A 22,043-nucleotide genomic window follows, 5' to 3' on the forward strand; every position below is an offset into this window, starting at 1 on the left:
ACCTGATCTCTGAACTTTGACCCTGCAGGCCAAGCAGCAGCGCCATGAGCGTGACCTCTATGAACTGAAGATCAAGGCTGAAAGAGAAGCCCTGGAGACACAGCTACAGCTGGAGGAAAACAGGCAGAGAGTGGCCAGGGTACAACCACACACAAAGAGTTTATTGATTAGTTTACTCTCACTAACAATATACAGTAAATGTGTATTTGGAGATGATAGATTTAGTCTTTACCTTCCTGCCTTCCAAATTGAAGGTACCAGTGCTTTAATTTTTCTTTCTTTCTGATGTCAATGCTCGATTTTGTCCAGGCTCATATAGAACTGCAGGAGAGCTTGGCAGGAACTCAAAAAGAAACTTTGGAGGGCCTCCAGGAGGCAACTATGAAGATGATGAGTCAACAGACTGAGGCAGCACGGTACACAGCCGATGCTGCCCGACACATCAAGGAGGTTAGTAATCACTGCTTTTCTCTGTGCCTGGAAAACAGGCTGTCTTCATTTTATAACAAAAGCTGATTGACTGTTGAGTCTCAGTAAAGAAGTGACAATAAATACAGAGGAAAAAAGCTTAATATCCAGTCTCAGACTCACTAAATCAAACTTTGATTTGTATGTTGTGTTCTTGTCTGTCAGATGACAGAATCAGCACGATCACAGATAGCAGGGGCTTTAGTCGTTCCCGCTGTTGTAACTGCTTCATCCGTGTTGGACGAGCGAGAAGAAGAGCAGAGTTCCTATTCAAAGCAGGGACGGGACAAAATTGACTCTGACAGGTAAGTTGAACACATCTGCATAGTTTCATCGTGAATAGATTTTAACATCTCTATTACCCAATTGTTTTGTTTATTTCATTTTTTTTTTGTATTCAGAACTTTCTAAATGACATTACTAGTTGTAGATGTTAAAGAGGCCCTCTGTTATCATTCTGAGCATTTCAAGCATTACCAGTTCTGGATACATGTAGTATCTGTACTAAATGTTTGTTAAATCTCCTGCATGTTCTCTTACAGCTTCCAGAGTGATGTGTCAAGTAAAGGGAATAAGCCAGAGGAACCCCTGTCTTCACTGAACAGCCTCAGCCACTCTGACTCTCTATCCTTCAGAAGACCCAAACTCAGGTACCATTTAGTAGTAGCACTGTACAGTACATTAGATTTGGAGAAGAGAAATCTAAATTATTATACATTTCTTTTTTCCCCTCTCCTCAGTGGAGCAGACTCAAGTAGCCACAACAGCCCATCGCAGGTATCCTTGGACCGCAGAGATTGGATGAAAAAAGAGGCTGTAGATGGGAATTGGAGGAAGGGCGGAACTGAAGTGGGGCTGGAGAGGGAAGCAGGCACTAGCTCCATAGAGGAGGAACATCTTACAGCAGCAAATGACTCCCTCTGCAGTGACAACATCGCCTCTATAGTGGATGATAAAGGTATCCAGTGGCATGCACAGCTCTTTGTTTGATGCTTAAAATGCTGTTATGCATGCAAAAAAACAGTGCCACATATATGGCACCTAAAAATTGCCAAGAAAGCACACACAGTTGAAGACTTCGAGTGTATATTGAGCTTTTCTTATTTTTGTCTCTTTAGCAGACAGTACATCAGTGGCAACAGAGTACTCTCTCAAGTTTGATGAGTCCATGACAGAGGATGAAATAGAAGAGCGCTCCTTCCGCTCTCTGCTACCGTCTGAAGCGCACCGCCGTGGAACGAAGGAGAAGAAGTCCCATCACCATGAGGAATCGGAGGATGATGGAGCCAGTCACAACATGACAACGGTTTCAGGGGCACACAGTATCTTAAAGGTGAGATGGCAGTGTAATCATGCTAATTTGGGGGCTGGCAAATTTGCCAGCACATATCCTTATGAGTGCCTGGCTAACGATGGAAGGCGGGTGTGACCACTGACAGCATTAAAAAGTGATTATTTGATTGAGGAGGTCTGTGCTCTCTCTAAATTGTTTGTAGTCCTCTAAGACATACTTACTTCTCAATACCTCACTTTACTTCTCCTGTTTTCTTAGCCCCCTGTAAATCTACTGTCCTTTTAATTCATTTCTTGTTGTTTATTGTCACCCCAATGTAACCTCAACCCTTTCACCCTTTTCCTCCTGCAGTCTCAGGATGCAAACATGGCCTTTTCTGGTGGACAGGACAGCTTTTCACAGTTCACCATGGACATGGTGCGCCAGTACATGAAGGACGAGGAGGTGAGACTTCAGCACCAGAGCTCTCTGCTTCGTCTTCGCCAGAAAGCTCTCAAAGACAAGACCAAAACTGAGCTGGCCTGGCTTGAGCACCAGAAAAAGAGGCTGAGGGACAAGGGAGAGGATGACAAAATGCCACCCATCAGGAAGAAGCAGAGGGGCCTTCTGATGAAACTACAGCAGGAGCAGGTAAATGTGACCTAGTGAAATTAAGTGACATTATGTGACAGTCAAGCTTTGCCGTACTATGTTATCTTAACCATAAAATTCTCCCGAACTATGCTTGTTTCCAGGCTGAGATCAAGCGACTTCAGGAGGCCAACAAAGCAGCAAGGAAGGAGAGGCAGCTGTTGCTGAAGCAGCAGGAGGAGATTGAGCGCATGAGAAGCTCTACACTCAGACTGAAGGAGCGTCTCAAGTGTGCTGGGGGTGAAGAACCACCTGTAAGTAGTGCAACGGTCGCTTATAAACTTCACAGGAGAAACAGATTTAAGGGCTTTCATTTCAGTATATATTCTACAGAAGAAGTAGATCTTAATGGAATCATGCTGCCCTCATTTTCTTTTTCTTTTTTTTTTTTTTGCTAATACTTTGCCCGTCTTTGTGTCCATCTATCAATCCAGGAGACTCCTGTGTCAGAAACTCCTGTATCTGAGGCAGCCTCCCCAAACATGAGGCATGCTGAGGATGTCCGCAGCCCTTCTCCCTCACTGTCAATCTCTGGAAGTGAGACAAGCAGCATCATGCAGAAGCTCAAGAAGATGCGCTCTCACATGGATGAGAAGTAAAGACTTCATTTTTTTTTTTAAATATTCATTTGGTTCTCTCTTCATACTGACTGTTTGATGAGTGAATTATTAGAGGTCATGTCCCCCCATCAGTGTTTTAACAGTGCTTACAGTAGGTGTGTCCAGGTGTCTTTTCTTTTAAGGTTTGCTTTTTGGCTTTTACAGATATAGCCTAAATACAGAACCAAATGATGATTACTTTTTCTTTGACATTTTGTCAGCTGTTTGTGAGTCCTTAAACACAGCACAGTTTACACTAAGTAATACTCGGTAAAGCAGTTTAGGTATGGTTTCTGCAGCCAAGAAGCTCTTCACTAGGTAGTGTGCTGTGCTGGGTCATTTTGTTGTTGTTGTTGTTGTTTTTCCGTCATTCCAACTTGACAAGTCATATAAGTCGGAAGTTATTTTTCTGTTTATAAGGCCTTTACTGTAAAACTAAGCAGTGCTTGCTATCCTGCTTATGCTGTGGTTGTGTGAATGAGTGGATGTGAAGATAAGCATGCTCCATGATGTTCTGAATCTAAACTAGACAAAAACCCACACCCTCTGCTACAACATCCTACCCAGGTGTTAGATTTCTAGAACCTATGATAGTACTTTGTTGGAGGATTTGTAATAACAATATTTTTCAGTGACCATAACACTAATCTTAAAACTGCATCTTTCATTTACAGAGGTATAAGACAGACATAGGCTGTGGATTCCATCAATTATATTACAACCACTTGATGTTGTTTCGACAAGTAACTACAAGTGCTTGGAGTTCCTGTAGGTCTTCCAAGGTTTTAGACTTGGCTTGCAAGCTTTGTCAGGTGATCGTAGAGCCTCTCATGACCGGGTGGCTTCAACAAGTGGGTTAATTGTTCTGGGGTTTAGGATTTATAAATTGTAAAAATAAATCACAGGCCAATCTTGCCTGTTAGGACTTTTAGATCCTAATTTGTTGCAGTTTATACTAGCAACGCCTCTTTTTTAAATTTTTGTGTTACCAATTAGTTGTAATACATTATGGAGTCAAAGTCACTATAGTTAGGTTTTGATCGTTGCAAAATGAAATGCTTGAGAGGAACCACCAAAAGCAGACACATCATGCATTTACTGCCTTGTTTATTGGCTTGCCCGCTTGCCATGATCCATTTTAGTATACTATCAATTGTCTCTTTCTCTCCCTCTGTTGCTCTCTGTGACTGTTGTCCTGTTTAACATAGATTTCCTAGTGAGTCTATCATTTATCCCCCAACCAACCAACTCCCAAAACATTTTTGAAAAGGAAATGTCCAAAACAGACCCAACATTTTGGGTGCAGTGAAACCACATTTGCTCATATCGCTCTTCTCTCTCCCTTTCTCTCTACTTGTCGTTTGCCTCTATGTGTTCTTAACCCCCCCACATTGTGTGTGTGTGTGTGTGTGTGTGTGTGTGTGTGTGTGTGTGTGTGTTGTTTGTTTCCATACCCATGTTTGTATGACTCTTGACGTTGTCTGTCACGTGCTTGTGTGTTGTAGACACTGTTCTCCTGTCCACTACTTCTTCTCTGTGTTCACGGCCCACCACTGGGCCTCCCTCAGTGTCTGTCTTCCCTACCTCCACCCTAAATTCCAGCTCTTTATCTACAACCATTTGGTCAGGTACTGTACAGAGCTCTATACTATTTCCCAGCACCTCCTCTTAAACCTGCTCTGCCTCAACCCCACCCCCACCCCATGGAACATGCTTGTGTTCATCCACTGGCACTGGGACCTTGTAGGGGTGGGACTGTGAATGATGAGTGCTTGGATGTGTTTTTTTCCCCAGGATGGGATTTGTGGGAGGAGGAGGTTTGAGTGAAAGCTTGAGGGGTTCCCAAGGAAAGCTGCCTCGCTGAAATAATCTAACCTTTTGAGAATTTCACGTATAATATATTTTGATTTTTATGCCAGTTTTCAATTTGTGTTTTCTGTCAGTCAGGCACTGACTTTATTACCACTAGTGTGTGCATTAAATAACACTGGTTGTACAAAAAATTTCAACATAACGTGATAGATTTTGGTATGTGAAGGTTAAAGGTTATGTTTATTTTAATAGGAGGCTTCCTTGTTGAATGGGAAATCTCTGACTTTGTGCTGAGATTTATGTGGTGTTTAATTTGTGACTCTCCCCATCTTTTTTCCTTGCCTCTTGGAATGAGTAATACAGTGCTTCTCTTTCCATTGTCGTTTATATTGTGGCTGCTGGCTGGTCAGCTCAGCCCAGTCATTGATACAAAATGTTTTGAGATTAAACCACACTATGACTAAAGGACTTTTGCAGAGAACAGATCAGAGACAGAGTGGTCTATCTCTTTAATGAGTCCTGTAAATCTTAACTAGCCCTCTTTATTAGGTAACTGTTGCACAGGATGGGATAATAAATACAAATGGCCGTTGGATATAATAGAGTTTGGGACGGCACTAAAAGAACTCCCCAGTCTGGTTCTTCAGTATAAGGCCTGTCATCAGTATACATTAGGCCAAGAGAAAGGCCTCTAAATTAGATCAAGGCTAATTAATACTGCACTGTAATGGCACCCATAGCTGTGGGAGACCACATTACACAACAGTTATACCTGACATCTGCAGATATATATGTATGTATAAGAAACCCAGTGGATGCTGGACTTTCAAATGACAAATTCTGCTGGTTTTGAAGACGGAACCCTTGTGTTTAACTTTTGTTATCCTCATTGGCAAGGCGAGTTCAGATATTTGAGGTGTGTGTAACTGCACCCAAGCAGCATTCAGTCCCTGGGTTTCAGTCTGATGCATGAATCTGACATCCTCACTGTTATTTCCCTGCTCCTCTTTTATCCTGACTAACATGTCATCACTTTATGCTCGTTTATTTGTTGGGTGCTTATACACTTCCTTATTTTCAATGATTATTGCAGGGAAAGCAAAAAGTAAAGCATGTATTGGGTGTGTATGTATGTATGTTTGTTTTTCTGAGTGTTGGACAGAGGTTTGAGGTGAATTTGCAGTGATAGCTGATGTCCAGGTGATTTGGGTCTGCTTGCCTTTGTGATGCTATGATTAATAGTTCTTATGCTAAATGTCTTTGTCCTACATCTCTTCTCTTCCTCACACTGTATCGCTCACCACCCATCTGTCTCTTCTTTCTCCTCACTATCATCCACAATCTCTCTTTTCGTTCTCTTCTTCCTTCATACTTACCAACACCCTTCTTCAGGTTCTTGACAAAGCGAGAGCAGCAGCTGATGCAGAGGCGTCACCATGCTGAGGAGCTGCTGCAGTGGAAACAGCGACTGGACCAGGAGGAAGCAGAGGTCCGTAGGATGGAAAAGGAGGCCCTGGCTGTTTGGGACAGACAAAAACCTCAAGACAAGGACATGGCAGAGAGTGAGAAGAAGGAGATCTCCAACATCAGCCTCAGCCTCAGTCACCATCAAAGCTCAGAGCCCAGAACTGACAGTGAGAAAGGTGAAGCAACATAATCATAGCTAAGTTTATGACGGATTTAATTCTAAAGGCAATATGGAAGCAGAGTGAAATATAGGACATTTGGTAATAGAAATCACTTAATGGATCTGCTTCATATTTTTACAGACTACGTGAGTGACTGTTCCTCAGCGACACCTGAGTCCAGTATACACACAGAGGCACTGGGTTCCCAGCAGCCAGGAAGCCCATCTTTAGTACAATCTGTGTCGATCCCTGAAACACCTTTGGCCTCCATCCAGAGCAGCCCTGCAAATTACACCCAGGACTTCACTTCAGCTTCCCAGTCACCTAGCAGACAAGTATGCATGAATTTGGCTTTCTTTCCTTGTTGTATTTTAGTGTTTCGTACCAGTTCATCCTGTTTCTGTTGAGGCTGTTTGTAGTCTTTCACTGTGTGAGGGACATGCAACAGGGTAAACATATACTTGTGAGTTTACTGTACATGTAAAATATTAATCCATGCACACCCTTATCAGTCCATCTGACTCCAAAGTAATTTTCCTTTATCTTCCCCTCCTCCTCCTGTTTAGTCTCTCCAGTCTCCACTTAAAGGCAGCCACAGCCCCGCTGCCTCTCCTTCAGATAGTAGCAGCAAAACCAAGATGCAGCTTCGCTCCTCCTCCCGGACTGCCAACCAGGCCCGGATTCAGCCAACTGAGTCTCCAATGGCCACACAGACTGGTAAGTTAACAAACGACTCAACACACACACACCGACAAATATTTTTGAGGTGTATAATAGTTTGTGAGAGTTCACAGAGAAGATAGAAGGAGGTAACAGAGAGGTTGGACATAATGCAGCTATATGCTGGCACTGTAGTCAGGCATAATGTGATGCTGCCAAGAATACATTATGCAAGCACTTCCCTGATACCTAACCTGCTTAGCTGTGTGATAGGAGGAGAGAACCCTTTGCATTGCACTTAGTTATCACACAAGGAAAGACAGTTTGCTGGACTAGCATTGTAGCTGAATGTGTTAAATCAATTCTCGTGCCACTGTTTAAACCTTTAATCTTTGTAAAATTGTTTGTTCATCGCGTACAAGTGAAGCTATATGCACTAAAATGAACTGAGCACATTCTCAGTAAATAAAATGTACACTAATCTCCAAAGAATTGGGTATGAGTTCAAGTGGGCACAAAGGTGGATTACCTCTTGGCTAATCAGAGACCTGGCACTGGTTTCGCATTCTAACTGTGATTTATCATCTAAATTTGCCTTCAGAACCCATTTCAGACCAGAGTGACATAGAGAGCCGTATCAAGGCCTTGAAGGAAGAGCTCAGAAAGCGAAAGTTTATGGCCTACCAGCTGAAAAAAGAGCAGAAGAAGAGGAACAAGGAGCGCCTGAAGGCACAGGAGGCCAGCCTACTTAAGCAGTTGGAGGTAATGTGTGCTTATACATTCACTCATATACGAATTTACATAAGCAGATTTGTTCATATCTTAACTTTTATTCTCCTGTTTTCCTTTCAGAGTTATGACAACTTCATTGAGAAAACGAAGGCGGAACTGAACAAGAAGCCAGACTTGACACCTGACACCGAGTCCCAGATCAAAGACTCAACCTCAGTTGCAGAGCAGTCCAGTATTAAAACACCTGCTCACAGGTACCACCAACAGCTGTAAACATGTCCTTCTGGTGACAAAATATCTTGGACTGTAATATGAGTTAGGAAAGACTGGTGTTCAATTAAAAGCAAATCCCTCTTTTTCAGGTCCGAAACCAGCATAATCTCTCACAGGACGATTGACGATTCCTTCGATCACAGTGAGTAATGTTCTTGTTATAATTAATGTATATATAATGAACAGTTTTTGGTGTGATGCTCCAATAATAAGGACTCTTTCCTGTCATGACAGAAGCCCTTCCTCAGCCTGATCATAGTAGATCCACCTCAGTGCCTGAAGAATTGTCTGATGAAGACCCACCAACAGTCACTCCAACCCCATTGTACGGCAGCCCAGAGTGTCCAACGTCAGGACTGAGGAGCCACTTTTCCACAGAGGGTCTTTTGAAACCTTCTTCAAAGGAAGCCCAGACACAAATGATTGAGTCAGTGGATGAGAAAATTGATTCCCATCAAAGATCTGACATTCAGGAAGAGCTGGAGGTGGAAGTAAGCTCCAAGTTTGAGGATCAACATTCTGAACGTCTTCTCAAACTAGAAAAGGAAAACAGGCTTGACTCTCAGGAAAGGCTGTCTACATCTAAACATGTTTCCTCATCCACAAGTGAAGATAATCGATATTCTCCATCTGCTAGCTTTGAACAAGACAAACAAATTGAGTCAAGACAAACATCTGAAGCTGAGGAAGCTGTCAAATGTGACATCTCTAAGTCACATTCAGCTGCAATGGACCTAAAAATCTCACCACATCCAAGCTACAGCTCCTCATCCAGTGACCATTCCTGCTCCCCTGATGCCTTGTCTTCAAAGAAAGAGGCACCCATCAAGGTTGTTGAGGCATCTTCTCCCGCAGCAGATGGGTACCATGATGATTTTGACTCTTCATTGAATTCTTCACCCAGGGAGGAGCATCGTAGTTCCAAGCCTGCCTCCTCTGAGATCAAGGTATCGAGAAAGGATTCCCCAAGTGGAGCCACACTGTATGACAGCCAGGATGAGGAGGTGGAGGAGGAAATAGCTGAAGAACTGAGTCACCATTCAGGCACCAGTGGGACTAGCCATCAGTCTGGACGACTGTTAGATCTTCAAAACCAAACAGAAGACTCTAAACGTGAAAGCAAGGACATTGTTAATTCCAGCCACTCACCTCCCATCTCTCCATTGCAGACCCCTCTATCTCCTGTCAAAGATGAAATGTCAGGTTTTGACATCGGAGATCGAGTTCTCGTCGGTGGTGTTCAGCCCGGCACTCTCAGATTCAAAGGTCCTACCAGCTTTGCAAATGGTTTCTGGGCTGGTGTGGAGTTAGACAAGTCTGAGGGGAGCAACAACGGCACCTATGACGGGGTGGTATACTTCGAGTGTGATGAGAGCCATGGTATCTTCGCTCCTCCAGACAAGATCACACACCTGCCAGACAAGTTTGAGATATACACAGATACCACTGAGGACGAGGACTCATTCTTTGATGATCTGTCGGACAAAGGTGGGCATAAACGTAAAACAGACAATGACAAGTCCAAAAATGGAGGAAATCTGAAGAGTGAAAATGAACAAACATCTCATAAGGTTTATGGATCTGGAAATAAAAAGATCACAGATGAGTCTGCGAACAAGGACAGATCCCACCTCAATTCACAGCATCCCATTTCTAATGGCAACACTAGGGACATTATTTTGGAATTTGAGGATGCACCAACCACCCTCCTCATCTCTGACATAGATAGGATTGGCATGGGGAAGCACAGTCAGAAGGAGATTACTACCCTTGATGAGAGCGAAGATGTAGACTTCCAACACAAGTTCACTCCTGCAGATCTTTCCACAGATATCAGGGATATTAAAGGAGAGCAGAAGGATAGAGACACATTGGACACATTTGCAGACAAGTTCCTCAACAACTTCATGAAAGACACTGTGAAGCAGTTTGCTGAAATTAAAAAGGTTAAAGAACAGAAGATTGAAGCTGCCAATCAGATGAATGGAGACCTGTTTGGTGAAAATGTTGAAGAGGAAGTCTGGTTCTCTTCAGTGGAACAAAAAGATGGTCTACCCTTCTTCCTACCTACAGAAAAAGAGGAGTTGTCTTCACCAGAGCTGTGTAACCGACCGGTGAGTGAATAGTTGAGTTGTGTAATGTCAGAGATGTGAATTAAAATGTCATTATCAATGAGCAAACACTTTTAAAATGTGATTGTGCTTTATGTGATTGAAATGTGGAATTTCCATTATGGGGAAACGCCAGCAGTGACATTAAGTAACTGACCCACAGTGCTTGTTGATTTGACCGGCTGAACCCTTGTTTTTGCTATGTGTCCAGCCAAAGTCCAACTTGATGTTGACATACTTTATTGAATTTGGTGCTCTATGCTGAAAACCTGTTCTGTCTGATATATCCAACAGAAAGAATATTCTTCTAGACCAGTTTAAACCTGTGACACCATGATCTATCATTGGACATGTTCTGTCATGGTGCAGTCAAATATGCATATTTATGTAAGACTCTAAACCTGGAAGTAAGCACGGAATTTACTTTATCCTGCATATTCTTTTCAACAGGAGAGTCCAGTGTTGGGAGCCAGTGGTCAAGAGGAGCTTGCCAAGCGACTAGCAGAGCTTGAATTGAGCCGTGAACTGCTAGATGAGCTTGGTGACGATCAGGACTGGTTTGATGAGGACTTTGGCCTCAGCTCCCGCAGAGAACAGCAAAGACTCAAACAAAAAAAGAGGGAGGAAGAGGAAGAAGCGAGGCTGGGAAGAGGAGGGCTGGGGAAGTCTGGCTCATCACCTGGAGTAGGCCTGGGGGGGCTTGTCTCATCACCGGGTGGGGAACAGCAGGTCAAGACTCCACCTAGACCGGAGCTGCCTCTCCCCCTGCCCCCCAAACTCCCTGAGCAGCCTGCTATGGTGGTGCCCCACTCTGCCACAGAGGTGGAGAAGATGGTCCATGCTGCCACTCAGGAGATCTGGGAGAGATGTGGTCTGGGGAAGGAGGGAGCGCTGAGCCTTTCCCAACTGCCAACCCCCAAACCCACACAAGAGTATCTGGGTAAAGAGGGCAGCAGCCAGGACCAGGAGGCCCTCAGCATCCGCAGCTACAGACAGGTGAAAAGAAGAACTTTCTCGACATGACAGCAAGAAGTAAAGAATACCACACTGATAGTCTGGTGAAAAAAGGAATTAATGTGTCCATAAAAAGCACAGTCTGTAAAGAATTCCTGCCAGTGTTGCAGCACACAACTCTCCTGCTACAGTAGTACTAATTCAACAGCAGCGTTACTTGCAGTGTAGTCTGAAGACAGCACTTACTCTGAGTGAGTTCACTGAGGTTAAATGGCAGCCGAGTTCCCGTTACGCAGCGGATTTCTCTGACTAGCATCTCAACATTTCAAGACTACATAGCTATTTCAGAAGCCTTGGAGGTCAGACTGTTGCTCCAGATATTTCCTCAGCTTTTCTTTGAATGTAAAAGCCCTAGCTGTTGAGCAGTAAATAATGCTGACATTTTGACATGTTCTCTCACTTATTTATGGTCATCTAACGCAGGATTATTCAGCCTGAGAGACCTTTCCACTGAAGCATTAAGCTCATTTTTAGTATCTCACTACTCTTCCTATTCCCTAGGCTGTTTACGACCTGACTTGGGAGATGCTTCAGGAGATCTACACTGAGGAACCCAACACTGATCAGCCTCAGTGGGTCAAACCACATCGGGTCAAGTCTTCCTTCTTCCATAGAGTAAAGACACCAGGTGACATCACCAAAATCCAGGTACAGTGCTGCAGGACAGTTCCCATCAACAGAAAAAGACACTGCTTTTATGTTTTTTGAAAAGTCCCAAACTTAGGTACCCTCACTGTATTCTTACTATTTTCTCATATTTGTAATTGCCAAATAGGTTATTAGATTATAGTTCAGCAGTTTCACAATGTAGGTATTTTTTTAATTTACCTTGGTTATCAGCAAAATGGAGTCAAGCTTTTAAGATGAAGAAAGATTAAAAAATTCACACCTTTTACACAAATGATGACATGGTCTGTTTGTTTCTTGTTTTTCACTTTGTGTACCAGGAATTTATTGCAGCAGAAGTACTGAAACTGTACGGTCTGACAAAAGATCAGAGCCAGAAGACTGACTGGCAGAAGATGCTCAAATTTGGCAGAAAGAAGCGGGATAGAGTCGATCACATACTGGTAGGTCACAAAATTAAATGTTTTGTTCGTTTGTTTTTCTTTTTTGAGATAGAATCGGAACCAGGTTGTTTATTTTGAAGTTTAAAGGTCTGACACATTGATATTCAGGATTACAGTATTTAATGCTTTATCTGAAGTCGTATCTTGAAGTAGAATCGACCAGGCTAAAACTTATTTTCCCTGCAATGTGAACAATTTATGTCACTGTGCTACAGTAGTTGACCCTGTTTGCTTCTCAGGTTCAGGAGCTCCATGAGGAGGAGGCCCAGTGGGTCAACTATGACGTGGACGAGCTCTTTGTCAAGATGCAGCTGGCAGACAGCATCTTTGAAGCTTTGCTGAAGGACACTGCAAACGTGCTGACGCTAATTTATGACAAGAGGGCCAAAAGAGACACCCTCTCCTGATGGCTTTCCTGCTTCGAATTTAAACTACAACCTCTAGCTCAACCCCAGTCTTTCCTCACCCCAGTGAACTCCAACCAACCTACCGCCGCTTGGTCTTCCACCAGCTGATGTGCCAACAGCAAACCCTCAGATGCCTTCAGTCCCAGCATTACCTCTCACTAAACAACTCCTACTTATTTCCGTGACATTAATTTGCTGAATTTGCGTCAGCTGACTATAGCTGTTTGAAAATGTGTTCTCCACACACAATGCCTCTCAAGCAATCCAGCCTCGTTAAACCTTAACACCATCTGGTCTCACTTCCCGGGCTGGTCCTTTTTTGTAAACACCAGTTAGAGAATGAGTAGATGTTTTAATAGGACGGACTGTGCCATTTGTTAGCGTTTAAAGTCCACTGATGCTGCTAAGATGATTGTTCTAGTTGGTGACTGTGATATAAGATCCACCTGGAACAAAAGTTGGTTGTTATATTTTGTATTGAATCTTAAAGTAAATGTATATATGGATTCCAAAATTGTAATAGTATAGCAGATAAATAAAATACAGTGCAGTTTACAGATGATTTGACAGTGACATGATCGTGTGTTGACTCTGTAATCCAGCGCATTCAAATTAAACAATGGTTAAACTTTTACTTTGAGGGTGGACAGCAATGGACTGCCCCTCATGTGGAGATCTGTAAGCCTGCCTTAAATTTGAAAAACTAGTTGACAGCATCATACATTGCAGCCTTCTTGCTTGTGTCAGTGAATTTTTGTCCAAAATCTGGTCTTCAGCAAGAATAATGTATATTCAGTTGGACTAAGATCAAGTGACTGACCAAAATATCTGTGCTAACTCTGGCTGTATGTTTAGCATCATTGTCCTGCTGCATTGTTTTAAAATTACCTAATGTAGATATGAACACCCTGGCACCCTTAAAGTTGAGAGTGAGCACTTTTGCTTGAGAATGATTGTTTCATTTTAAATCCATTGTGCTGGACAAGAGCGACAACACATGACATTTGTCACCAATCAAACACTGTGACACCGCGCTGTATTGAAACGTCACTGAGATCGGATATTGTATGAAACATATTGTGTCCATAATTATATTATTTATTGTGCGAAGGTGTTTGATTCAAGGAGTGAAGAACATTTTCAGCTGTATATGACCTTGTCAACATATAGAGAGAAGATTTTAACATCTAATGAAATTGTAAAAAAGCACAAACAAATGTGAATGTGAACATGGCAATATATTATGTAGGAGGTTTGAAGAACTGAAACAAGAGAGGGAAAATGGGGGAAAAACTTTTAGTATTTAAACGTAGTGTTAATTAAAGCTGTTCTGTATGACTTTTATTGTGGCCACAACTGTCCAGTTGGTCAACTTGATCGCTGTGTCCCACTTTTGTATGATATGTTAACATTTTGAAGCAGTTGAAAAACAATATGAAAACATACAGTGAGTGTTACTGTGCTGTAACTGAAGCTTTAGTCCCCCATTCAACATTGTTTGTTACTTTTTTGTGTTGGCATTAAGGGACAAACATGTCCATCAACTTCATGTTCAGAATCAAGTAACCATGCCGGCGTTCACTCTGTCATTTTTTTGGCGTGCAAACACAGTGGATACTCAAAACATGGACTGAGTGTATAGTATGTAAGTGGGACACACAGGACTGACAGTAGTCACTTGATATTTTTAGAACTACACACAGGATAGAACTGAAATGCTGGATTTGAGCCTTACTTATCCTACAGTCTGTTTACATTCTCTGACCTGAGAAAACACCTTTGGTCATCTCTTTATCAGTTGTCCTGGTAAAGGTCACAAGCTGAACATTTGCCCAAAACACATCTAGTCGTGTAGCAACATGGTTATATGCTCCACTTGCTGCTGTGAAACATTTTAGCATGCAGCAAGTCAAAACCAGCCATCAGAATGTAGCCTGGCAGTGCAGTCAGACAACAGAGGTCTTTCTCAACATTCAGTTTCAAGTGCCTCTTTGAGTTGAGTTGAGTTGTAGATTTATAACAAACTTTGTTGATTCTTTGAATCGAAACTTTGATGTTCAACATCCTTGGACCTATTTTCTTTGAATGTCTCTTTCAACTGCTGTATGCTACAATTTTGTAAATTATCTTTAAATAACTGCTCTTCCTTCTAACTGGTTAGCCAATACTTCAGTTTCTGCCTTATCCATCTTTCTGTATCGATGCATAGTTGAGAACGTTTTTTAAATCTTCTAATTTTCCTTTGCTTCAGCCCGAGAAATGTTTTTATGCCAACAGAATCAATGAGTCACGCTAAAATTTCACCCGATGCTTGTCCACATCTCCCCTGTGTCGCCATATAGACACAGCTGAGTCATTTTCTTGATAAACTCTATCAGGAGCTACTGTGTGGACACAGGCTGCATAGCGTGAGTCATGAAGCTGATGAGGCTGAGCACGTAGGACTGTTTCCAAGGGCTTACTTTAGTCCTCACTGTTAGCGCTGCTTAGTTCCAACAAACTGTACAAACCCATTGTGGCTCGTGTGACAGAGCTCCTGAATCTTCATTGACTGTTCGGAGCTAAAGTGACCTTAAATTGAGTACTTCATCGTTTTTCTACTGTCGATGTTTTAAGAGTTGCTAAGGGGTTTCGAACTGTAAATTATATAATGTAGAAAAAGACCAAAAACATTTGACACCGACCTCTCTCTGTGCTGTATCGCTTGTATGTCTGGTCTTTAGGCGTATGTGACCATAATCTTAGAAACACATACTGTAAGGCTTTATTGCAAACCCTCTAGGATTGTCCTGTTTAATTGATTGTATATGGGAGGAAGTAAAGTTCTCCTCTGAAACTATGCAGTACTTGGTCTTATGCATTGCTTTATATGTGTGGACCAAACAGCTCTGTAGATTTAATAAACCTTCTAGAAGCTTGAAGCTGTTTGGTGTAGGGTTGGGGTAGATCTGAATTGGCACGGAAAGATTTGATCATCAAATTAACCCAGTCAGACTAGAGTTCCCTTTTCGTCTTTTGAAATGTTTATGAATATTTATAATTATGTGCTGTGAGTGTGCGCTGAGTGCACTTAAAGACTTGTACAATTCTTTTATGTGTGTAAATATACTGTCCATCCCATCTGACCCACCGTTACTGTAACCTGAGCGATTGTTGTAAAATAAACACTGTTTACTTTGCAAATATGTGCATAGTATATATTTGTTAACTAAATGACCTTTGAAATTGTAAATAAAGCTTTCATTGTTTCTAAACGACTGCCGACTTGAGCTGTATTTAGTGCAGCAGTTACATCAGTGTTTGCCACACTGACAGCCGACCAAAGATATCCCGACCAAAAGCAGATGTTAAGATTTGTTGTTGCTGCAAATCTGGGATGATGTGTTTGGATGTGGTTGGATGAGAGTTTATCATTGTGTCAGGTCACATTGAAAGCACTATACTTTATCTGTCCAAGCCGTAAAAAAGCAGAAACTCATTACCCCCAGACTGATGATGGATGTAGAAGCTCTTAGGGACACCGCTTTCATTCCAATTCACTTGTATTATTTCATGCATTTGGATACTTGTGGATGGTATTTGTCAGTCAACACTAACATTTGGCTGTTTTAGGAAATAAATTTAGGAAATATAGAAAAAAGCAACAACAGCAATAATGATAATAATTAAACAGTGCCAATCTGAGTTGTGCAACTTGCATGTGCAAAATGTAAACAGTCAGGAGGTAGAATTTTTTAATGTGATTGTAAACTCCTACCGCTGTTTAGGATTCTGATGGCAGTGGAAAGAAGAGTTGGTCTTGGATTGAACACTTCTGTATCTCCGGCCTGAGGGTAGAAGTGTGAACAGTCCATGCTGGGGATGGGTAAGGTCTTTGAGGATGGAGGCAGCTCTCCTGTGGACTCTGCGGCAGTAGATGCTCTGCAGAGAGAGCAGTGGGTTCCTGGTGATCTTCTCAGCAGTCTTTACCACTCTGCAGTCATTTGCGGTCCACAGCAGAAGCGCTGCCGTACCACATGGTGATACTGCCGCCAGGATGCTCTCAACAATGCAACTGTAGAAGTTGCTGAGGATCTCAGGCGACATGCCAAACTTCCTCAGCCTCCTCAGAAAATACAGCCTTTGTTGGGCCCTGTGTGGTATTGAGTACTTCAGTACAATTCAATACAAGAATACCATTTTCTGCTACTTTACACATCCACTTCACCACAGTTTGGAAGCAAATTTACCTTTTTACTCCACTAAATGTATTTGATGACTGATTGAATTTAAATCAGGAAATCAGATTAAAAAGCTAAATATATAAATAATAATAATTAGATAAATCCTAAATATCAGTTTCAATAATACCCAAGTAACTCAAGTAACTCAAAATTGTACTGAAGTGGCATCCAGCACTTGACTAAATGTACTTTATTTATTTATTTATTTATTTATTTATTTATTTATTTATTCATGCATGCATTCATTCATTCATTCATTCATTCATTCATATATTTGTTTGTCAAAGTCATGGTACATTGTTTTTGTGATGCATAATTAAAGAATATTAAATATGAATACGCATTAATAGTTATTTCCTGTATGAGAGCCGTGCAGGGGCAAAATTGTGTCCGTGTCACTCAAAGCGCTGACATCATTTCATTACATATTGTGAGCGAGTTGAAGAGAAGGGTGCGTGTTTTTTGGAGGGTGTGTAACTTTGACAAGAGCGGTGTTTTCGTGAGGCAGCAAGCAGCTCGACGGGGGGAGGACCCATGCAACCTGCTGGTCGGGGGGGGAAAAGAGAGGGAGAGAAAGTTGTGCGAAGTTTGGTGAGTCGGTGGTTCAGACCGACCGTTAGCGGCAGCAGCAGCAGCTCGGACGGGGAAGATGGCGCAGCGCTGCGGCCGTGCCACGTCTTGGCTTACTGGACAAATACAGATACATCCCGGGAAGATAACAACGACTGCGGTTTGGCTGCTTTTGTGCCTTCTTTTTCCTCCTGCCGCGGAGGCTGGACTGTACTCCAGCTCTGACCAAGTCATCTTGCTAACTCCGGATAATGTGCAGTCGGTTTTGATCAACTCCACAGCTGCTATAGTTGTGGAGTTCTACGCTTCGTGGTGCGGACACTGTGTCGCCTTCTCCCCCGTGTACAAAAGTCTGGCGAGAGACATTAAAGGTGGGTAAGGACCTGCTGCAGGTCACGTAGCTAGCGCCAACCACTCACAGTGGCATTTCGTTTGAATATTAGTCTTTTATAATCATTCCTACTTAGCTATGAGCTTACTGTGTTAACGTGACAAACCAGCTAAATCGGGCTTAATAGTCTATGATGAATTTCTCTGTGGCTTAAATGTTGCCAGGGTAACACCCCCCCGTCTTTTATCATTTGGATGGAGACAGTGAGAGCACCAAGCTGTCCTTTCTGTTAATTAGAGCATGTGATCTAATGAAAATCTGCTATGTCTCTCCATCACATCCTCCAACCGATTCTGTAGCTCATGAGCCAAAGGAAAATATCCCACAGCCATGAGATTAAATGTAATTAGAGTTATAGTTGAGGGCAAAGTTTGTGATGATGGCAGGAGGCCTGACACAGTCATGGGGTATTTCAGTCCAGTGTTTCAGTCAACAGAGGCAACAGATCTCTTGGTGTGCTGTCAAGTGCCTTCAGGGGTGAATAGGGTCATCTGCTAAGTTTCATGCTGATGAAAAGTCCAATGAAGTTTCGGGCGATATGGTTTTATCAGGGCTGCAACCGATTATTAGGAATCAAGGAGACTGAGACCTGATATTTGGGAATGATATTCATTTGCAGAAATAAATAAATAAATAAATAAATAAATAAATAAATAAATAAATAAATATTACTTGAGTGTTGGGACTAAAACATGACTCCATACAGTTTGTCCAACATAATCTAAACTCTGGAAGCCCTGATATCCCAAATTGATCTGAAAAGATAACATTTACACTCGTGTGGCATTGGTCAAGCTCATGTGTGTGCTAATACTTTAAGCTAAGCAGCTACAGTAAAGATTTAGGCTCTGAAAGGGGTAACATTTTAAAACAAGTTCCCATCTACCTCAGTTGTTCAGGAAAATGCTGTAACTCCATTTTGCTGTGAAGCTCTAGAAATGTTTTGTGGACTATGGAAACATCACGTGAGATTCCATCGGCATGAGGGTATTGAAATTCAATTCGAGGGCAGTTTGGAATAAGTAAAGTTAATAACCGTATCATCCTACATATAAAGCTGAACAAAAGAAATAGAACAAATTAAGGGAATATTATGTACAAAACAAAGAAGAAGAAGTGGACCAAGTGTTGAACTCTGGGGTGTCCCATTTTGTTAAATGAGTAAATCAGACTCCTGTGAAGGACAACACATTATTATTATTATAATATTATGTAAATAAGAATTAAATTATAACAAATCATGTTGACATAGCTATGTAAAATGACAGTAGCAGAAAGTGTCTGCACATTTACAGCGTGTGTGATAGGTTTGATGCCTTTTTCAAAAGTAGTACACATTGGCACGCATGGCACAAGTACAGCACAGGAGCACATCCAATGTCTATAGACTGTGTGGGCTGCAATAGACAGCAACTAATATTTGCTGTGGCTGTCTTTCTCTCTCTATCTGATGTCTGTTCTTCAGAGTGGAAGCCAGCTGTGGACTTGGCAGCTGTAGACTGTGCTGCAGAGGTGAACAGCAAAATCTGCACTGGCTTCGGCATCACGGGGTATCCCACAATAAAGGTATTATACAGTAAAAAGTGTTTACACAGGGCCACATACTGCCAACTTTTATGATGGGTGCAGATCGCATGGAAATGATAATGATGTTTTCCACTGTGTCTACTGTTGAAGACTTCAGAGACTTTAAAAGCAAGTCTTGGAGTCTTAAGCTCATTTTAGCTTACTGTTACTCTGTGAAAGACACATCTGAATTAAATGTGTAATTAAGAAATAAAGAACAGACAGAGCACCCTTTGTTCTGTTTCCAGTGTATAGTGATATTTGCTACAATTGATAGTAAATAGCAGATACACAGGTTCATTAGTTCAAAAAGTCTGTTATGTTATCAGGTTGTTTTGAACTTGAGTAAGAAATCATCTTAAATCACCAGCAAGCTAAGTGTTAAGGATCACTTTTTGCTGTGGTATTGGATGTGGTATTGTTGATTTTCCTTAATTAAAAAACTTTTAAAAAGCAACCATGTTGAAGCAAAACATTTTCCTTTTTTATTTAAAAGAAATATATATATGGTTTTTTTTTAAAACCCTTTATTCCATGACATTCATATGCAGTGTGGTGTACTTCAAGCCGGACCAATTGCTTGAGACAGATATATTGGTATAGGTGAAAGTACTGTCCAAGATGCCTGAATATGAATACTTTTTTTAAAAATCAGTTGTTTTATAGTCACAATTTCTTCAATGGACTTATTTTTTTCTGTTTCTGGAGCCACTTTAAATAAACACTGAAATGATATCAGCAGATGAATATGTTATGTTTTGTTTTATTTAATCTAATAGATAAACTTTTTGGGGGATAATTTATCATAACTGTTGAAGTAGCTTCAACATCGATAGCGTTCACCCTGGATAGTTATTACTCAATCAGCAAGGGACTTTTCTCCTCATCTCAGTTTTTGTATTAAAATTCAGTGTAAATTGCATGTCAGAAAATGCTATCATACATCATCTTCTGCATGAGAAAGTGATAGATTGGTTTAGATAGTTAGATGCAGAGATCTTTTCACAATCGAGTTAACTTTTGCCAGATCAGCAGGCACACTGCAGAAACGCTTTAGCTCCAAACATCTGCATCTGTGTTTGTAGCGTATCTGATTAGTCAGCAGTAGTGTGTGTTTGAGACTCTGCTCTCATTCATTCAGCGAAAGCCAATGAAACAAAGAGCTCCTTCTGTTTGAACACGCAGCGGAGCTTCAACATCTGCAACTCATTTTAACCAGGAAGGGTTTAAGGGTCAAGACGGGCCTGAGGGAAAAGCTGCCCCCCCCACCACCACCACCAAACATTACACAACATGGCTTCCCTCCTCTCATGGTCGTGTGAGGGCTGTCTTATCTCAACTCACTTCTCTCTTTCTCTCAGCTTCCTTCATAACCCAAACATTCTCTCGCTCTCTCTCACTTTGCAGTTCTTCCATGCTTATTCCAAGGCTGGTTCTAAAGGACAGGCTATGAAAGGTACTACTGTACACAGAGGATATTCAGGCCAATGAAAATAAATGGTCTTTCATATCAATCAAATAGTGTCTAAATAACAATTTGCATACTGATCATAGTTTTATCAGGCTTTTGTCTCATATTTTATTTGTGGCTTAATTCTCCTTATGCAGATTAACATTAGAATTGGTTATATTGCATTTATTAAGTGGTTGTATACATGCTCAGGTAGTCTTTAGTTTATTCTGGTGAAGCAACATTTTGCATGAGAACGAATGGCAGTGCATAATGTTCTCTTGATGCTCTTTGACCTTCCAGGTTTCCCTCGAGAAGTTCGGGGCCTCCGTCACAGGATCATAGACAAACTTGAAACCCATTCGGAGCCCTGGCCCCCTGCCTGCCCTCCACTGGAGCCCACCAGGTACAAATACACTTAAGTCCATTTTCATTGTAGGAATTTAGCTGTTAGATTTTCTTGAGTGATCTTTATTCGAAAAACTTTACCTTTAATTTAAACAAGGAAAGCCATTGATGCCCTGATAACAACACATGTAAAAAAAAAAAAAACATATAACATTTACAGTGCATCTAAAGCAGAAGAGGTAACATTACATGTAAAACACCTACATTTGTGTCGCTCACTTTCTATTAAGAGAGATTTGATTAAGAGTTTTTTCAGCTTGTCCATTTGTACAGTATTTTGTATCATAATGCCATTTACACAATCTCAGAATTGATATGGAGATCCTCAATGACCTAATTGTCTTGACATCCAGACAGGGCTGTATGTACTGTGAGGACTAAATTTTAAATTAGTCCAGATTCAGTCCTACACCTACATATGTCATAGTTTCATTGAACATACACTGAACTTACGCTTCCTTATAACCAAATAATACCACAGAGTTGTTAATTCTAGTTCCTTGATTAGTGTCAGTATTTCTACTATCATCTGTTGCAGGCTCATACTATTGTGGCTGCAGAAACGTATCTTCCCAACACATTGCATCATTTCCCCCAATTTCATTTGCACTAGTGCATTAGTGACAGAATCACTAGACTAACTACCAGGCAACACTGACGCGGTCAACACTTCTATCCCATCCTGTTCTGCCACACACTGCCTTGCATGTATTTAGACACAGGCGTTTTTTTTTATT

At 41.6% G+C, this 22,043-nt stretch overlaps 2 protein-coding genes across 4 annotated transcripts in view; both read left to right on the plus strand.

Annotated features, from left to right (window-relative positions):
• The window catches only part of cep350 (centrosomal protein 350), a 32,371-nt gene extending 16,416 nt beyond the window's left edge, over positions 1 to 15,955 (plus strand). For 2 of the 3 annotated variants that reach the window (XM_037114095.1, XM_037114096.1), the window contains exons 18-37: positions 29 to 139; positions 310 to 450; positions 634 to 773; positions 1,011 to 1,118; positions 1,209 to 1,426; positions 1,587 to 1,801; positions 2,114 to 2,392; positions 2,497 to 2,646; positions 2,827 to 2,987; positions 6,196 to 6,446; positions 6,573 to 6,766; positions 6,998 to 7,148; positions 7,693 to 7,853; positions 7,944 to 8,077; positions 8,186 to 8,238; positions 8,331 to 10,210; positions 10,658 to 11,203; positions 11,723 to 11,869; positions 12,169 to 12,291; positions 12,531 to 15,955. In XM_037114095.1, the coding sequence (XP_036969990.1) occupies positions 29 to 139; positions 310 to 450; positions 634 to 773; positions 1,011 to 1,118; positions 1,209 to 1,426; positions 1,587 to 1,801; positions 2,114 to 2,392; positions 2,497 to 2,646; positions 2,827 to 2,987; positions 6,196 to 6,446; positions 6,573 to 6,766; positions 6,998 to 7,148; positions 7,693 to 7,853; positions 7,944 to 8,077; positions 8,186 to 8,238; positions 8,331 to 10,210; positions 10,658 to 11,203; positions 11,723 to 11,869; positions 12,169 to 12,291; positions 12,531 to 12,698 (5,331 nt within the window). In that variant the 3' untranslated portion in view covers positions 12,699 to 15,955. The remainder of the gene's footprint in view (positions 1 to 28; positions 140 to 309; positions 451 to 633; positions 774 to 1,010; positions 1,119 to 1,208; positions 1,427 to 1,586; positions 1,802 to 2,113; positions 2,393 to 2,496; positions 2,647 to 2,826; positions 2,988 to 6,195; positions 6,447 to 6,572; positions 6,767 to 6,997; positions 7,149 to 7,692; positions 7,854 to 7,943; positions 8,078 to 8,185; positions 8,239 to 8,330; positions 10,211 to 10,657; positions 11,204 to 11,722; positions 11,870 to 12,168; positions 12,292 to 12,530) is intronic. The other variant, XM_037114097.1, reaches the window with a different exon arrangement.
• Positions 15,956 to 17,351: 1,396 nt separating this feature from the next.
• Positions 17,352 to 22,043, plus strand: part of qsox1 (quiescin Q6 sulfhydryl oxidase 1) — a 29,749-nt gene continuing 25,057 nt past the window's right edge. Inside the window, exons 1-4 of the mRNA XM_037115344.1 lie at positions 17,352 to 17,862; positions 19,348 to 19,448; positions 20,856 to 20,904; positions 21,202 to 21,304. Of these exons, the coding sequence (XP_036971239.1) occupies positions 17,571 to 17,862; positions 19,348 to 19,448; positions 20,856 to 20,904; positions 21,202 to 21,304 (545 nt within the window). The 5' untranslated portion in view covers positions 17,352 to 17,570. The remainder of the gene's footprint in view (positions 17,863 to 19,347; positions 19,449 to 20,855; positions 20,905 to 21,201; positions 21,305 to 22,043) is intronic.

This window comes from Acanthopagrus latus, chromosome 11, assembly GCF_904848185.1.
Source record: "Acanthopagrus latus isolate v.2019 chromosome 11, fAcaLat1.1, whole genome shotgun sequence".
Lineage (NCBI taxonomy): Eukaryota > Metazoa > Chordata > Actinopteri > Spariformes > Sparidae > Acanthopagrus > Acanthopagrus latus.